This window comes from Equus caballus, chromosome 9 (assembly GCF_041296265.1).
Source record: "Equus caballus isolate H_3958 breed thoroughbred chromosome 9, TB-T2T, whole genome shotgun sequence".
Lineage (NCBI taxonomy): Eukaryota > Metazoa > Chordata > Mammalia > Perissodactyla > Equidae > Equus > Equus caballus.
The window spans coordinates 81,029,214-81,043,739 of record NC_091692.1 but is presented as its reverse complement, the minus strand read 5'-3'; the positions used below and the strand labels follow the sequence as shown (position 1 = coordinate 81,043,739).

Genomic DNA, 14,526 nt, shown 5'->3' with positions numbered 1-14,526 from the left:
TAATACCATAAACTTTAGTTTGGTACTTACAGTAGCTTTTAAACTTCTTTCTCTACTTTCATCTTTCCCTTCCTCTAGTTGTTTTTAATTCTACAATTTTTTACTTGATTTTTAAAAATCTTCATTTAATGTTGCAAAAGAATTACAGATTCTTTCTATGAACAATGTAGAAGTAGATAAATTTTTAAAGGAGGGTGTCTTTCTTTTTTTCCCAATTTCCCATGTTAGAGATTGTTAACATTTTGGTGAGTGTCCTTCTGAAAGTAAATGTTTCTTAATTGTAGAATCATCTGAAGAGGGTGAAGACCAAGAAGATGAAGATGATGGTGAAGATGAAGATGATGATGATGATGATGAAGATGAAGAAGATGGAGAAGAAGATAATCAGAAACGATATTATCTTAGACAGAGAAAAGCTACTGTTTACTACCAGGCTCCATTGGAAAGTAAGTGCTATATATATTTTTTCCAGGTGATATAATTGTATTACCTTTATCTTTACTACCTTTCCTCTATTATTATTATTTTTCATGTTTGCAGAACACTCATGGCTATTGTCTTTCTTAACCTATCCTAAATGTACAAGAAGTTATGCCAAAGAAAGTTAAATGTTAGCCTTGACCAAAGCAAATAATTGGGCTATTTTGAAATTTCGTGTATGTCTTTAGATTTCATAACTTTGTACTTAATTTATTTTGTCAGTCTGCATAAATAAGACTGCTTTTGATTTATGTTAAAAGTTGTGCCTTAGTACTTATGAGCATATACCTGGGGGCTAATAATCAGCTGTTATGCATCAGTATAATCATAATGGTTGTTTATGGCCAGTGTATGTTTTGGTTGGTTAGTGTCTGTGCTATACATATTTTCAACAGCAACCTTACAGACATAAATTATTTAAAACATGAACAGTAAAATATTCCATAGTAGATACGTACTAGTATTTTCATGGAAGGCAGCACTTTTGTAAGTATATAGGTGAAGAGCAAAACTGTCTTCATACATACTTATATGTCATGTAGTTATAATTCTTTTTTTTAGAACCTCGTCACCAGAGAAAGCCCAACATATTTTATAGTGGCCCAGCTTCTCCTGCAAGACCAAGATATCGATTATCTTCTGCAGGACCAAGAAGTCCTTATTGTAAACGAATGAACAGGTTTGGTTCTGAAATAGTGATTGATTTGTGACAACATAATTGTGGCTATGTTAGGATAGGATTCTAGAATCCTAGGATTGGATGTATCAGGATGGAATTTTAGAATCATGTATTTGGGAGAGTTAGCTCTGTGCCTTTAGTGCTCTAATCCCCACTACCACTGATGTTTTTGCTTTTGCTTCCACTAATAGGAATTGTTAGTAACTACTGTGATAAGGTAGTTTATTCCACTTGTTCCACACTTTAGTAATAGAGCTATCTTTGCTTCAGTATTTACTTGATTTTTGGCTTGGTCTTAAGCATTTTACAGACTGTTTCATTTAATCTTTACATTAAGTTAAAATAGCGGTTTAGCCTTGTCTTCGCTATCATGGACATATTTTCCTACCATAATAAATATTATAAGTTACGTAACTTCTAGACTTCTCATGACTCTGACCATCCTTTTCTGGATGTGTTTTTTGATTTGTTTATTTTATAAAGTAGGAAATATTAATTTTCTTTGACTATTCAAATCGTGGGTTACTATTCCTTCTACATCCCAACGCTTGTTGCTTGTCTGTCATATTTAAATCCAAAGAGGTAATTCTTGTTATTTCCTCATTCTCCCAAGTAATAAAAGGTTTTCTGATGCGTTAGAACTTTCTGGGTAATAGAAGCATTATAGTAGTTCTTTAATGAGAGAGCTTCTTGAAGACGAAAAAGGCAGGAAAGAAATGACACTGATGTGGGAAATGGTACTTTCTTCCTAACATTATTAGTTCGCTCAGAAGTAAGAGTAAAGTCCTATGAGACTTCAGCTATTTGAACTGTTCTTGCATCTCTCCTCTTAGAAGCAAACTATCTCTTCATGTTTTGGTCATGGAAGGTGACATCTTCATAGGTGCTGAGAAATTCCTCTCTTTTAGGAAATACATGAACTACTACTTGTGTCTCTGGGTCTTTTAATTTCATTTTCTGAGTGTCAAAACTACAAATGTACATTCTGGATTTCTTGTTTCATCATCCCTTTTCACACAAGCACGACCTGGAAGGATAGAGGATCAGGAAGGCAAACTCAACTTGTCAACCTTCCCAAGATGAATTGCACTGGAAAGAGGTTGAACTGTTCTTACTTTTCATAGGACCCTTAGAATGTTGTTAAAGACTGACATTTCACTAGTGAAATTTAATAGTCTTCTGAAAAGGAGAGTAAGGTTTAGTGCTCCGTGGAATCCCCACGAAGCATGGGGCTCAGGGCAGCTGTCTGGGTAGCCTGACTCAAGGGACAGGCCTCTGTGTGATCCAGCAGAAGTGAGAGACGGGCAGTTACTTTGAGATTTAATTTCTTCTCCCATCTTTAATGGATTTATATTTCTGGAAGTAACATACTTGATTGACTGCCTCTACACTTGTCACCTACAATGTATCTTACAGCAGGTTGGAATTTTTTTTGTCACTTTGGTGCTCAAGTTCCATATCTGGTTCACAGTCTACTCTTTCCCTATGGAAAGTGTCTCACATTGTTGCATAGCTCCTTGGGTACAGGATTTTTTTGCCCTCCAATTATTTAACAAATGTATGAATACTGCCATGTGCCAAACACTATGGATATAAAAATGATTAAGCCAGGATTCCTACCCTTGGATCTCATAGACTAGTAGAAGATTCTGACACATTTAAATTTAAGTATGAACTAAGAGATTTAAGCTGTACCCTGAGTCACATTATTTGACTTAATGACCTTCTTGGTGTTGGTTTTGATAAAGCCCTTTAAGACTTTTACTTTTTCTTTTTCTTTTTGATAACTTTATTGAGATATAATTCATATATACCATGTAGTTCATTCATTTAAACTGTACAATTCAATGGCTTTTAATATAGTCACAGAGTTGTGCAACTATCACCACAATCAATTTCAGAAGCGTTTTCAGAACAATTTCACATAAGTGGAATCTTTTGCGACTGACTTCTTTCACTTGGTGTAACATTTTCAAGCTTCACGCACATTGTGGCATGTATCAGCTCTTCATTCCCTTTTAGTGCTAAAGAAGATTCCATTGTATAAATATATACCATATTTTGTTTATTCATTTATCAGTTGATAGACATTTGAGTTGTTTCCACTTCTTGGCTATTATGAATAATGCTGCTGTGAACATTTGTGTACAACTTTTCATACATGTCTTTTTCATTTCTCTTGGGTATACACCTAGAAGTGGAGTTGCTGGGTCAAATACTAGCTGTGTTTAACGTTTTGAGGAATTGCCAGATTATTTTCCAAAGTGGCTGCTTCATTTTACATTCCCACAAAGAATGTATGAAAGTTCCAGTTTCTGCACATCTTTACTAACACTTGTATTACCTGACCTTTTGAATATAGCCCTTTTTTTTTCCCTTCTGAGGAACCTTTGCCCTGAGCTAACATCCGTTGCCAGTCTTCCTCTTTGTATGTGAGCTGCCGCCACAGTATGGCCCTTGATGAGTGATATAGGTCCATGCCTGGGAGCTGAACCCAGGCTGCTGAAGCGAAGCGCACCAAACTTAACCACTAGGGCACTGGGGCTGGCCCTGAATATAGCTCTTTACACCTTTTTTATGTTATTAACTTTCTTGCCAAGGTGGTGTGAACATCTCATCCCTTTTAACAACCTTAGTGGTAGTCATTTTGCTTAGCCTCTTTACTTTTTCTTGAAGAGACCAGCTTCTGTTTATAGTTGATGTTCTACTTCAGCTACGTAAGCAATGGAAACAAAGCACACTTCTGAAGAATCATTTGAATAGTGCTCTTAGTATCCATGGCAAATGGTCACGAAGTCTTGCAGCCACAGTGCAGGATCTTCCAAAGGTCTTTTGGCATACTTATCATAGAAGAACTTCAGGAATGCTGCCTTTGAGCAGGCTTTTCTTGCTTAGGATTGCTAACCTCTGGTCATCTAAGGTTTATTCTTTAGCTTCAGTCTGCAGTTTCTGGACTTTCTAGTCCCTTTGAACAAGAAGGTGACAATAGCACAATTGCTTCACCAGTTTTCCAAAGTGCTCCTTACCTCTTTCAACTGGCAACTCTAGATGCTCTGGTTAGGTTCAAAGTGCTGGTCCAGTTCTTCTTTGTGCCAGATTTTTCAAAAGTTTTTAGTAAAATGAAAAAAAATGAGTGAAATTGTTTATGTGTGTTTAGGATCTTTTAAAAACTGAAGTAATGGCCTTTCTACAGAATAGAGTGCTTATAAATAACCTAGACCCATGACTAGGACAGCCTGGGTTGCGAGCTCAGCTCTATGTCTTATGAGTGACCCTTGGCAAGTTAGTTAAACTCTCTGTGCTTCAGTTTTTTGATACGTAGAATGAGGATGATAGCACCTATCTCATGGTATTGTGAGAACTAGATGATTTAATACATGTAAAGCATTTAAAGCAATATCTGGCACATATTAAGTGTTATATGTGTTTGTTATTGTAACTGTACTTTCATGTTTAAAAATAATCCTTACTTTGCAAGTGAAACATTGGAAACTTTGTCAGTCTACAAGGTTTTGTTGTTGGCTTATAACTTGGTTGGTTTGTGAAGTAAACAACTGGAGATTACCAGTGTAGTACTGTATAGCATGTGGTTTTTGGGAATAGGCAGACATAAATTTGAATTCTGACGCCATCATTGACTAATTCTGATATTTTGAGCAAGTTACATAAGCCATGAGCCACATTGGCCCTGACTGTAAAATGAGCCTATAATAAGTACTTGTCCAAAGTTTTAATTAAAATTAAGTGAGATAATATGTCAAGCACCTGGTACAAGAAGCACTCACAAAATGTTCTTTTTATTAATTGTGAAGTTAGTGTTAATTATGTGGCTACATAGTGAATTCACATACAATTATGTGAATTATGTCATAACAGGTTAGAATCTCTTTGAAATATTAATGGTAATATTAAATGTCTTCATATAAAATTGCAGACTTGTACTAGATAGTTTTAGTTTCAGGCTGCTGACAAAAATGGTCTTGGGTGTGTTTGGGTAGGTGGATGGTGGAAGATTATTTTCTCACTTAATTTTGTGTTTGCACAACCCCTTATCTAAAACCCTTGGGGCCATTTGTGTTTCAGAATTCAGATTTTTTGTTTGTGGGGGGAGGGGACTTACAAAGGTAACATGCAACATACATAATATGTAATATTAACATCTTAGGGGTGTCTAGGCCAGCACTTCGTAGTCAGATATATTCTATAGCAAAATATATGAGTGATCGTAGTCTGTGTGACAAATAAAGACTATGAATTGCCTTTATGACATTTTAGATCATGTTTTGCTGCTAAGTGAATAATGGAAAAACTTGTTTTCAGAATTGTTAGGTACAAGATTCTCAACCTACATTATGCAGATAGTGGATTGTGAACCTTTTATATTTTTGGAAATACCTACTTACCATGATTGCACTCTGACTCAGGAAAAGCTCTAGACCCTGAGCCAATAGAATGATTAAAGGGTTTTCCAGCCAGGTTCTTTGTTTTTCCTGTGGGTGTTTTGCCACTGTCCAAAGGTAGAAGTGATTTAAAAATTTTTTAGGGTCCGGCCCCATGGCCGAGTGGTTAACTTTGCCCGCTCCATTTTGGCAGCCCAGGGTTTCGCTGGTTCGGATCCTGGGTGTGGACATGGCACTGCTCATCGAGCCATGCTGAGGTGGTGTCCCACATGCCACAACTAGAAGGACCCACAACTAAAGATATGCAACTGTGGGGGCTGGCCCGGTGGCGCAGCGGTTAAGTTGGCACATTCCGCTCCTCGGCAGCCCGGGGTTTGCCTGATCGAATACCAGGTGAGGACATGGCACCGTTTGGCATGCCTTGCTGTGGTAGGCATCCCACACAGAAAGTAGATGAAGGTGGGCACGGATGTTAGCTCAGGACCAGGCTTCCTCAGCAAAACAAAGGAGGACCGGCAGTAGTTAGCTCAGGGCTAATCTTCCTCAAAAAAAAAAAAACAAGATATGCAACTATGTTCTGGGGGCTTTGGGGAGAGAAAGGAAAAATAAAATCTTAAAAAAAATAAAGTAAAAATTTTAAACATTTGTATTGCTTTGTATCTTATTTAATACTAACAAGCAGCCTAACAGCTTGATGATATTTTTATCCTTTTTTGTAAGGGAGAAAATTGAGGCCTACGTGGGTTGAGTAACTCATCCACATTTGCACAGCTGTTAAGTGGCAGTTGTGAATTTAAAGTTGATGATATACTATAGATAAAAGGCCATCTTATTCCTCACTGTTTCCTAGAATTTTTTTTTTTTGAGGAAGATTAGCCCTGAGCTAACTACTGCCAATCCTCCTCTTTTTTGCTGAGGAAGACTGGCCCTGAGCTAACATCCGTGCCCATCTTCTTCTACTTTATACCTGGGACGCCTACCACAGCATGGCTTGCCAAGTGGTGCCATGTCCGTACCTGGGATCCGAACCAGCGAACCCCAGGCTGCTGAGAAGTGGAACCTGTGCACTTAACAGCTGCACCACCCGGGCTGGCCCCCTAGAATTTTTTTTTAACCCTTCTTGATCCCTTTTTGTTTATATAAAAATTCTCAGGACCAGCCCAGTGGCAGTGGTTAATTTCGCACACACTGCTTCGGCAGCCCAGGGTTTCAGTGGTTCGAATCCTGGGTGCGGACGTGGTACCACTCATTGGTCCATGCTGATGCAGTGTCCCACATGCCACAACTGGAATGACCCACAACTAAAAGTACACAACTATGTACCGGGGGCTTTGGGAGAAAAAGGAAAAAATAAAATCTTTTTTAAAAAACAGTTAAAAAAACCAATTCTGATGTTCTCCCTTTAAGGTTGACACTTGAAAATAGGTGATGGCTTTCAGATGTGAAATTATATATAGTATAATATTGGAAAATACTTTTTAAAATTACAGTCTCAAAGGTTATGATACCCTCTTTATTCCATCTTTCTCTTTGAGAATAACTGATTTATATTAAGACTAAGAAGTCACTCTGCCTGGACCATATCCTGTCTTAGTGAACATTTGATGGTTGACTCTATCACAGCCCCCTGACTCTTTTTCCCTTCCTCTCAGCTATCCAAGTCTTTTATTTTATGCCTTTCAAAAGATTCAGCCAATAAGCTTACTTCATGGGTTCAGGAAATATATTGATTTTATGATAAACCTTTGTGGATATTAGGTATTTCTGATGTTTGCGTCTTACGCCTTTTTTTCCCTGTCCTCCTCCATCATGATTTCAGTTTTTCTCTGTACTTTAGGCGGCGGCATGCAATCCACAGTAGTGACTCTACTTCATCTTCCTCTTCTGAAGATGAGCAGCACTTCGAGAGGCGAAGAAAAAGGAGCCGTAATAGAGCTATCAACAGGTAGGTCCCATAATGATGCCTTTCAAAACTACCAGCTATTTTATTTAAGTGGTGAGAAAGCTGAATAATTGGGAAATAGGTACAGTTTGATTAAAGAATTACACAACAGTTTAATGTGTAAACTTAGAATGACTTCTAGTTTGAGATCTACAGTTGAAACTTATAACAGGACATATGTTTTCTTGCACAACCATTATCTGCCCAAAATGGTGTTTGGTAAACACTGACTTAAGGAGATAACTTTTTTTCATTTCAAATATTTTTTCTATTTATAATAATAATACTTTTTATTGTAGAACTGTTAAAGAATATTGAAGGGTTTGCTCATTTCATAATTCCTTGTAGTATTAGTACATATATACTAATCAACTCATTTGATTTTCACAGTAATTATATGAAGAATAGGGCAAGGATTATTCCCATTTTACAGATGTGGGTAGGTGAATGAAAAGGCAGTGCTTCGATTCTAGTAATATAGCATTCTTAGGGTAGAAAGTAATGCTTGATGAAGCAATTAGAACATGATAATTGAAGGGGCATGCGAACCAACTGTTTTTTGTATCTATTCTTCTATCATGTTAGATCTACCCTGTCCATTATGGTAGCCATTACCCACATGTGGCTCTTGAGCACTTGAAATGTACCTAGTCTGAATTGAGATACACTAAGTTTTTGTAAAAAAATACACTCTTGTGTTTCAAAGACTTAATACAAAAAAAGAGAATGTAAAATGTCTCAATTTCTAAAATACTGATTTTTCATGTTGATAATATTTTGGATATATTTGGACAAGTAAAATATTAGAATTAACTTTGCTTTTTCCTTTGTTTAGTGTGGCTAATAGAAAATTTAAAATTACCTTTTTTGCGTGTATTTCATTTCTATTGGACAGCAGAGGGTTAGATCATCCAAAAACTGTATACTTAGACAACTTGGATTTTTCTTTGCTTTCGTTCGTAGAAAGGTTGTGGATTTTATATTATGAGGTTATATTTCTATGAAGAATTATTTAAGAAATACCCTTTATTTTTTTCCCCTGCTTTTTCTCCCCAAATCCCCCCAGTATATAGTTGTATATTTTAGTTGTGGGTCCTTCTAGTTGTGGCATGTGGGATGCTGCCTCAACGTGGCCTGATGAGCAGTGCCATGTCCGCACCCAGGATCTGAACTGGCGAAACCCTGGGCCACCGGAGCAGAGTGGCAAACCCAACCACTTGGCCATGGGGCCTGCCCCAGAAATACCCTTTTAAAAGCCGCAATTGAAAACTTGTCCATCTTACATTGCACAGTATAAATTCCTCATGGAACTTGGGGCTAGCGAGAATCGTCACTTGGGGTGAGCATGGTATGCTTTTACTTGTGTTCAGCTGCACCAGTCAGTCTTTGCTTAGTCATTCTGTTACAAATATCTTAATCTCTAACATAAGCACTTTTCGTTCTTCTGTCTATAAAACAAGCAGGCTCTTCTAGGTGTAGTCTTTGTAACCTACTGTAACTGTTTTGGAAAGTATTTGGAAAGTAGTGATTCATTCTTGCTTGAGAGGATTGATATGGATCCAAATGCTGGTGGACTATGAATATTTTGCTGAGAGGTATTGTAGCAGGTCTGGAGACACATTGCTTGGGCTTGATTCTTGGATCTGCACTTACTAGTTGTGTGACCTTGGGCATTTTAGTTAACCTTTCTGTGCCTCAGTTTTCTTTAAATAGGGTATATAATAATACCTACTTCATAAGACTGTTAGGAGAGTTTAATGAGTTAATACATGTAAAAGCACCTAAAACTAAAACAATGACTGGCAAGTGGTAAACTCTATATATGTTAGACACAGTCATTGTAATGAATGTTGATACTGTCTGCATTTTCAACCATGAAGTACTTTATCGTGCTGTGGCATCTTGAAAACTGGTATTTTCATTTGATTGTATATCTTTAATAATAAAGCTTCAGATATAAACATTTCTAATGCTTAAGTTCTCAACCTATGAAGAAAATGAGAAAGTTGAATTATGTAATCTCAAGATCGCTCCAGTTGAAATTTAATTATTTTTTTAATTCTTAAGAAAAATGTCCGTATTCTAACATGGAATTTAGGGAGGAAGGTGAATTGATGGATTTTTTTTAACAAAATCTTTTTTCAAATAGGTGCCTCCCACTAAATTTTCGGAAGGATGAATTAAAAGGAATTTATAAAGATCGAATGAAAATTGGAGCAAGCCTTGCTGATGTTGATCCAATGCAACTGGATTCTTCAGTGAGTACTGTTTTGAGATGTGTGCTTGAACTATAATATTGTTCTTTTTAGTTTAAAGTTAAAACAGAAGCCAATTATTTTATCAGAAACTTTGATCTTTACAGACTTTTTTTCCTTCTTTCTTTTTTTTTAAATCTTCAGACCACAACTAAAATACTCTTACTCAGTTGACCCTGTGCAGGTTGGGTATACTTGGGGATGAAGTGACATTTTAATCTTGACTCTAAATCCAAGAATGTCAGTGTTTCCCTTTCGTTACCAGGTACGATTTGATAGTGTTGGTGGCCTGTCTAATCATATTGCAGCTCTAAAAGAGATGGTGGTGTTTCCTTTACTTTATCCAGAAGTCTTTGAAAAATTCAAAATTCAACCTCCAAGGTAATTTAACTATGCATTTTATTTTAGCCAAAATTTGTGCTGTGCTACTATTGTCCAGAAAGATAATGCTTCTCTCTTGAAATTTTTCAGGTCTGCGGTAATTTGTTACACTTTTCCTGCAAGGTCCTGGGTGCTTTGAATATTTTTAGTTTCTCAGTGTTTAATAAGAATAGTGGTTTCAAAATTAGTTCTCCATGAAAAAAAATCATTCTCTGTGGCTTTTCATACATTTATTGAAATTCCTCCCATACATACTCTTTTTTTTCTTTCATTTTAAAAATTTAGTTTTAAATTTGTATCAAAGTAGTATATGTGCATAATTTTAAAGATAAATAGCACTGTAAGTTTCACAAAGAAACAATGGTGGTGGTCCCTCCTCTCCCCTTCTCCGTTTCGGTTTACACTTCTTAGAGCCAACTACTTTCAATCCTTTAACTGTTCTTTACATGTACATATCTAAATAATATGTTTATACTATAATTTCTGCTTTTTCTATTTTAGGCACAATCTGTAGACTTCTAACTCTGAATAGTGACTATTTGGCTCTTTTACCTACCCCATCTTTTACATTGACACGTTTTTTTTCCCTTCCTCATACACTCCCAATAGTTTATTTATACATATGTAAAATTGTTGAATCAGTTTTCAGTGTTTGCTTTATGACTGTGTAACTATTTCTTACAGTTAACCCATATATAGTATATTGACTTACATTTCTTCTCTTTTACAACTCTCCTCTCGCCTCCTCAGCGTTAATACTTGTCTAATTTTTGTGGGTTTTTTTAAATTAGTTTTATATATACTTATCAATTCATCCACAAAGTCTTCACTAGAGCTATAAAACTCTTTTCTGTACAGTTAAACATATCAAGTAATCTGTTGGCTCCTTGTTTTTCTGGACACATCTTCCTGGGGCCTTTTTCTCCTGCTTCCGTCAGGACTGGTTGCTCGTTGTCTTGTAGCACAGCTAAGCCTTGGGACTTCCATCCCCATCATTATGGAATTGCCTTTTATGTTGCTTTCAGTGCTGGGTTCCCTACTTCCTTGGTTCAAGTAAGACCTTCTTGGTTTATAGCTGTGTTTTGATGGAGCACGTTCTAGAAATATCCTGAGAAAAAGAGTGCATGGGAAGTTATTTTTATTTATTTTTGGCAGCAGTCCTATAACCTCACACTCTATTGATATGTCTTTTTCCTCTCCTCCACTTCACTGTGCTATACCTTCACAATCTGGAAACGTGTCCTTGATTTCTGGGAAAGTTTTTGGTATCACTTGAGGAACTTTTCCACTCCAATTTTTCTTTTCCCTCAATTCATGTCATTTGGATGTTGGACATTCTAGATTAATCTACTCTTCTTACCTTTTCTCTCTTGTTTTGGTCTCTCTTGATATTAAGTCAAGGCTTTCCTTAAGTGTCTAGTGATCCTTGACTCTCTGTTAATATTTAAGAGTGAAGCATGTTTTTAAATCTCACTAGTAGGGTTTGTTAACTTGTAGGTCTCACCTTAGGGTAATTGGTGGGGCTGATTCTTTCACCAGAAGTCCTCAAAGTCAGTATCTAGGGGTGTTTTATCCCAGAGATGAATCCTTCAGTCTCTGTCTGAAGCTTATGAAAGCCTGGCTGCCAGCGTTTTAGCAGAAGACCTGAGAAGTGTTAGTAGTCTCCACCATTAAGTATGGAGTTTTTAATTTAATTCCTGCAGTGTCTCATCTTGTTCTGTACCAGAAAGTGAGCTGTCCAAGCAAGTTACCTGCACAGGGTAGGGGAAGGGAATCAGGGTCGTCTCACTGTTCTTTAATAATGTCTTACTCCATTCTCCTGTTTTCAACCCCACCTTTCACTCCTGCCTTGAGATATGTTGCCTCTAAATTCTGTGAGGGGTTTTGCAAATTAGCTTTCTTACTGGGGGCTTCTTTTTTTTAGATTTTTTTGCTTTTTCGGGTCTGCTAAGGTCTTCTGCATTCTAACTTGCAAAATTTTGTTGGGATATCTCAAGTGCTATCATCTCATTTTGTTGTTCACTTTGTTCATTTTATGCACTTAAGCAGAATTAAAGGGAAGAGCACAGACAAAACCATATACTCAATCTGTCATGTTTACCTGGAAGTCCACTCTTGAACTTTTATATCACCATAATTTATCCTCTTCCTTTTTCTTCTAGTTCTTATATGTTATTAACCCATTTTTTAAACCCTAGTCTCTGATTCCCTTTTCCTTATACAGCTTTTCTCCCTGCATCACCCTGTATGGAAATATTGATTTAAGTAAACTTTTTTAAATTAGTAAGCTTTTTTCCCTTTCCATTATAAAAGTTATGTAGTATAAATTAATCACAGTTAAACATTGGTGAATTTTAAAATTTTAAAGATCAGAAGCATATTAATATTAAATAATAGCATTTACTTCTTACAGGAAATGTTGGAAGTACCTAGTTAATTTAGTGAATTTGAAAGACACAACAAATTCCCCCAGTTTTTTCTCTTCATTTCTCCTTTACAACATACATTACCCCCAGTAAAAATCAAATATATGGTAGTGTGAACCTGCCGTTTTCATGTTATGTTCTCTTTCCATTTTAATGACTGAATAGTATTCCATTATGTGGATATATCACGTTTTATTAAATTGATTCTGCTCTTGCTGGCTATTTAGTTTTCATTATCACAAATGTTAATGTCATGAACATCTCATTGCTTCCTCTTTGTGTGAATCCTTAATTCCTCTTTAACATGGTCTCACAGGCCCCTGTGAGACTGAGTGCACACGTTCTGCTTTGGTGGCCTGGGGTTCGCCAGTTTGGATCCCGGGTGTGGACATGGCACCACTTGGCAAGCCATGCTGTGGTAGGCATCCCACATATAAAGTAGATGTTAGGTCAGGGCCAGTCCTCCTCAGCAAAAAGAGGAGGATTGGCAGCAGTTAGCTCAGGGCTAATCTTCCTCAAAAAAAAAAAAAAAAAGATAGTCTCACAAATAAGATTGTTAAAATCACTATGGTTTATTCCATTTGTTTGTCTGATTGTTTTCTTAAAAGTTGCTTTTGTGTGTGTGTGTGTTTACATTTGATTATGTCCATTTCTTCTTATTTTTTCTTTAATATTTCATTCTTAACTTTTAATGTATTTCATTCATCACTTGTGATTTTTTCCTGCTACTTTTATTTTGTCATTTCTGTTTTTCTGGGATATTCCTTAAGTGTTTCTTTTCAAGAGCAGTTATTTGATGATGTGAAATTGGTTATCAATTTCATATTACTTTGGTAGAATTTAACCCCTCACGTGTTCTATTTCTACAGCCTTTTTAAACTTCTACTGAGAGTTATGAGTATAGCCCATTTCCTCAGATTTCTATCTTAAGAGTAGTGAATAACTTTGGAATATATGAAAAAGCTGCAGGTTATTCCATGGCAGTGATGTCACCAAAAATTATTTTAAATTATTTACATTGGCCTGGTCCCTATCACTCAACTACCATTTCTTTAAGTTCTCTCTTCTTTTATCTTACTTTCTCTCCTGTTCATTCCCAACATGTTTTCTTGCAAAACTTTTGGTATTACATTATTGATGCGGAAGACCGAAGACTGTAGATGAAATCTGCTCTTCTTTCCCCTGATAATGTTACAAAAGTAAACTATCAGCTCTTTTTAAGCATGACTTCTATGCAAGGTAAGGTAATACATCGGCATGATGAATTAATAAAAGACAGTATGTTTCAAATAAAGAGTTTTGTTTAGTTTCAATGTTAATTTTGTGGTGTCAGTATTAATTCCCTGGTTTTAAGTTGTGCTTTGTGGATTGAAATGATATTTCCGTTGTCTTATTTACTTTTTCATTCACTAATGAAGTGCATTCATGGAATTGGTTTCTCATTTTGTTTAAATAGTCTACTTTTTAATGTATAACTAAAATAATACTTATTCTTTTACAGAGGTTGTTTATTTTATGGTCCACCTGGAACTGGAAAAACTCTGGTTGCTAGAGCACTGGCCAATGAGTGCAGTCAAGGGGATAAGAGAGTAGCATTTTTCATGAGGAAAGGTGCTGACTGTCTGAGTAAATGGGTAGGAGAGTCTGAAAGACAGCTACGATTGCTATTTGATCAGGTATGATATTAAAACTTATCTATATAGGTCTATAATCAATGTAGATGTAAGTATGTAAGGATTAGATACAGCCTGCACTTTATCACTTTTCATAGAAATAAACTCAGAAGAATTAGACCAAATATCTTTCTAGATTATTTTCTTTTGTATGTCAAGATAAGACTGACCTACGATGAACAGTTTTATAGTAAGAAGAGAAAGGAATAATTGGATCTAAGTTCTTTGGAGTCTTAGGTCCCATACCTAGAGAGCGAGCGATAGTCTCATACTTAGAGAGACAATAGTAG

The 14,526-nt window shown here is 36.2% G+C and overlaps 1 protein-coding gene and 1 long non-coding RNA gene across 4 annotated transcripts in view; one reads left to right on the top strand and one right to left on the bottom strand.

The window, feature by feature from the left end:
* Positions 1-14,526, top strand: part of ATAD2 (ATPase family AAA domain containing 2) — a 66,557-nt gene that overhangs the window by 19,309 nt on the left and 32,722 nt on the right. For all 3 annotated transcript variants that reach the window (XM_023648918.2, XM_023648919.2, XM_023648920.2), the window contains exons 7-12: positions 285-446; positions 1,042-1,159; positions 7,397-7,504; positions 9,651-9,759; positions 10,022-10,137; positions 14,065-14,239. In XM_023648918.2, the coding sequence (XP_023504686.2) occupies positions 285-446; positions 1,042-1,159; positions 7,397-7,504; positions 9,651-9,759; positions 10,022-10,137; positions 14,065-14,239 (788 nt within the window). The remainder of the gene's footprint in view (positions 1-284; positions 447-1,041; positions 1,160-7,396; positions 7,505-9,650; positions 9,760-10,021; positions 10,138-14,064; positions 14,240-14,526) is intronic.
* Positions 10,351-14,526, bottom strand: part of LOC138915445 (uncharacterized) — a 50,895-nt gene continuing 46,719 nt past the window's right edge. The window contains exon 3 of the long non-coding RNA XR_011421389.1: positions 10,351-11,245. This is a non-coding gene — a long non-coding RNA (uncharacterized lncRNA). The remainder of the gene's footprint in view (positions 11,246-14,526) is intronic.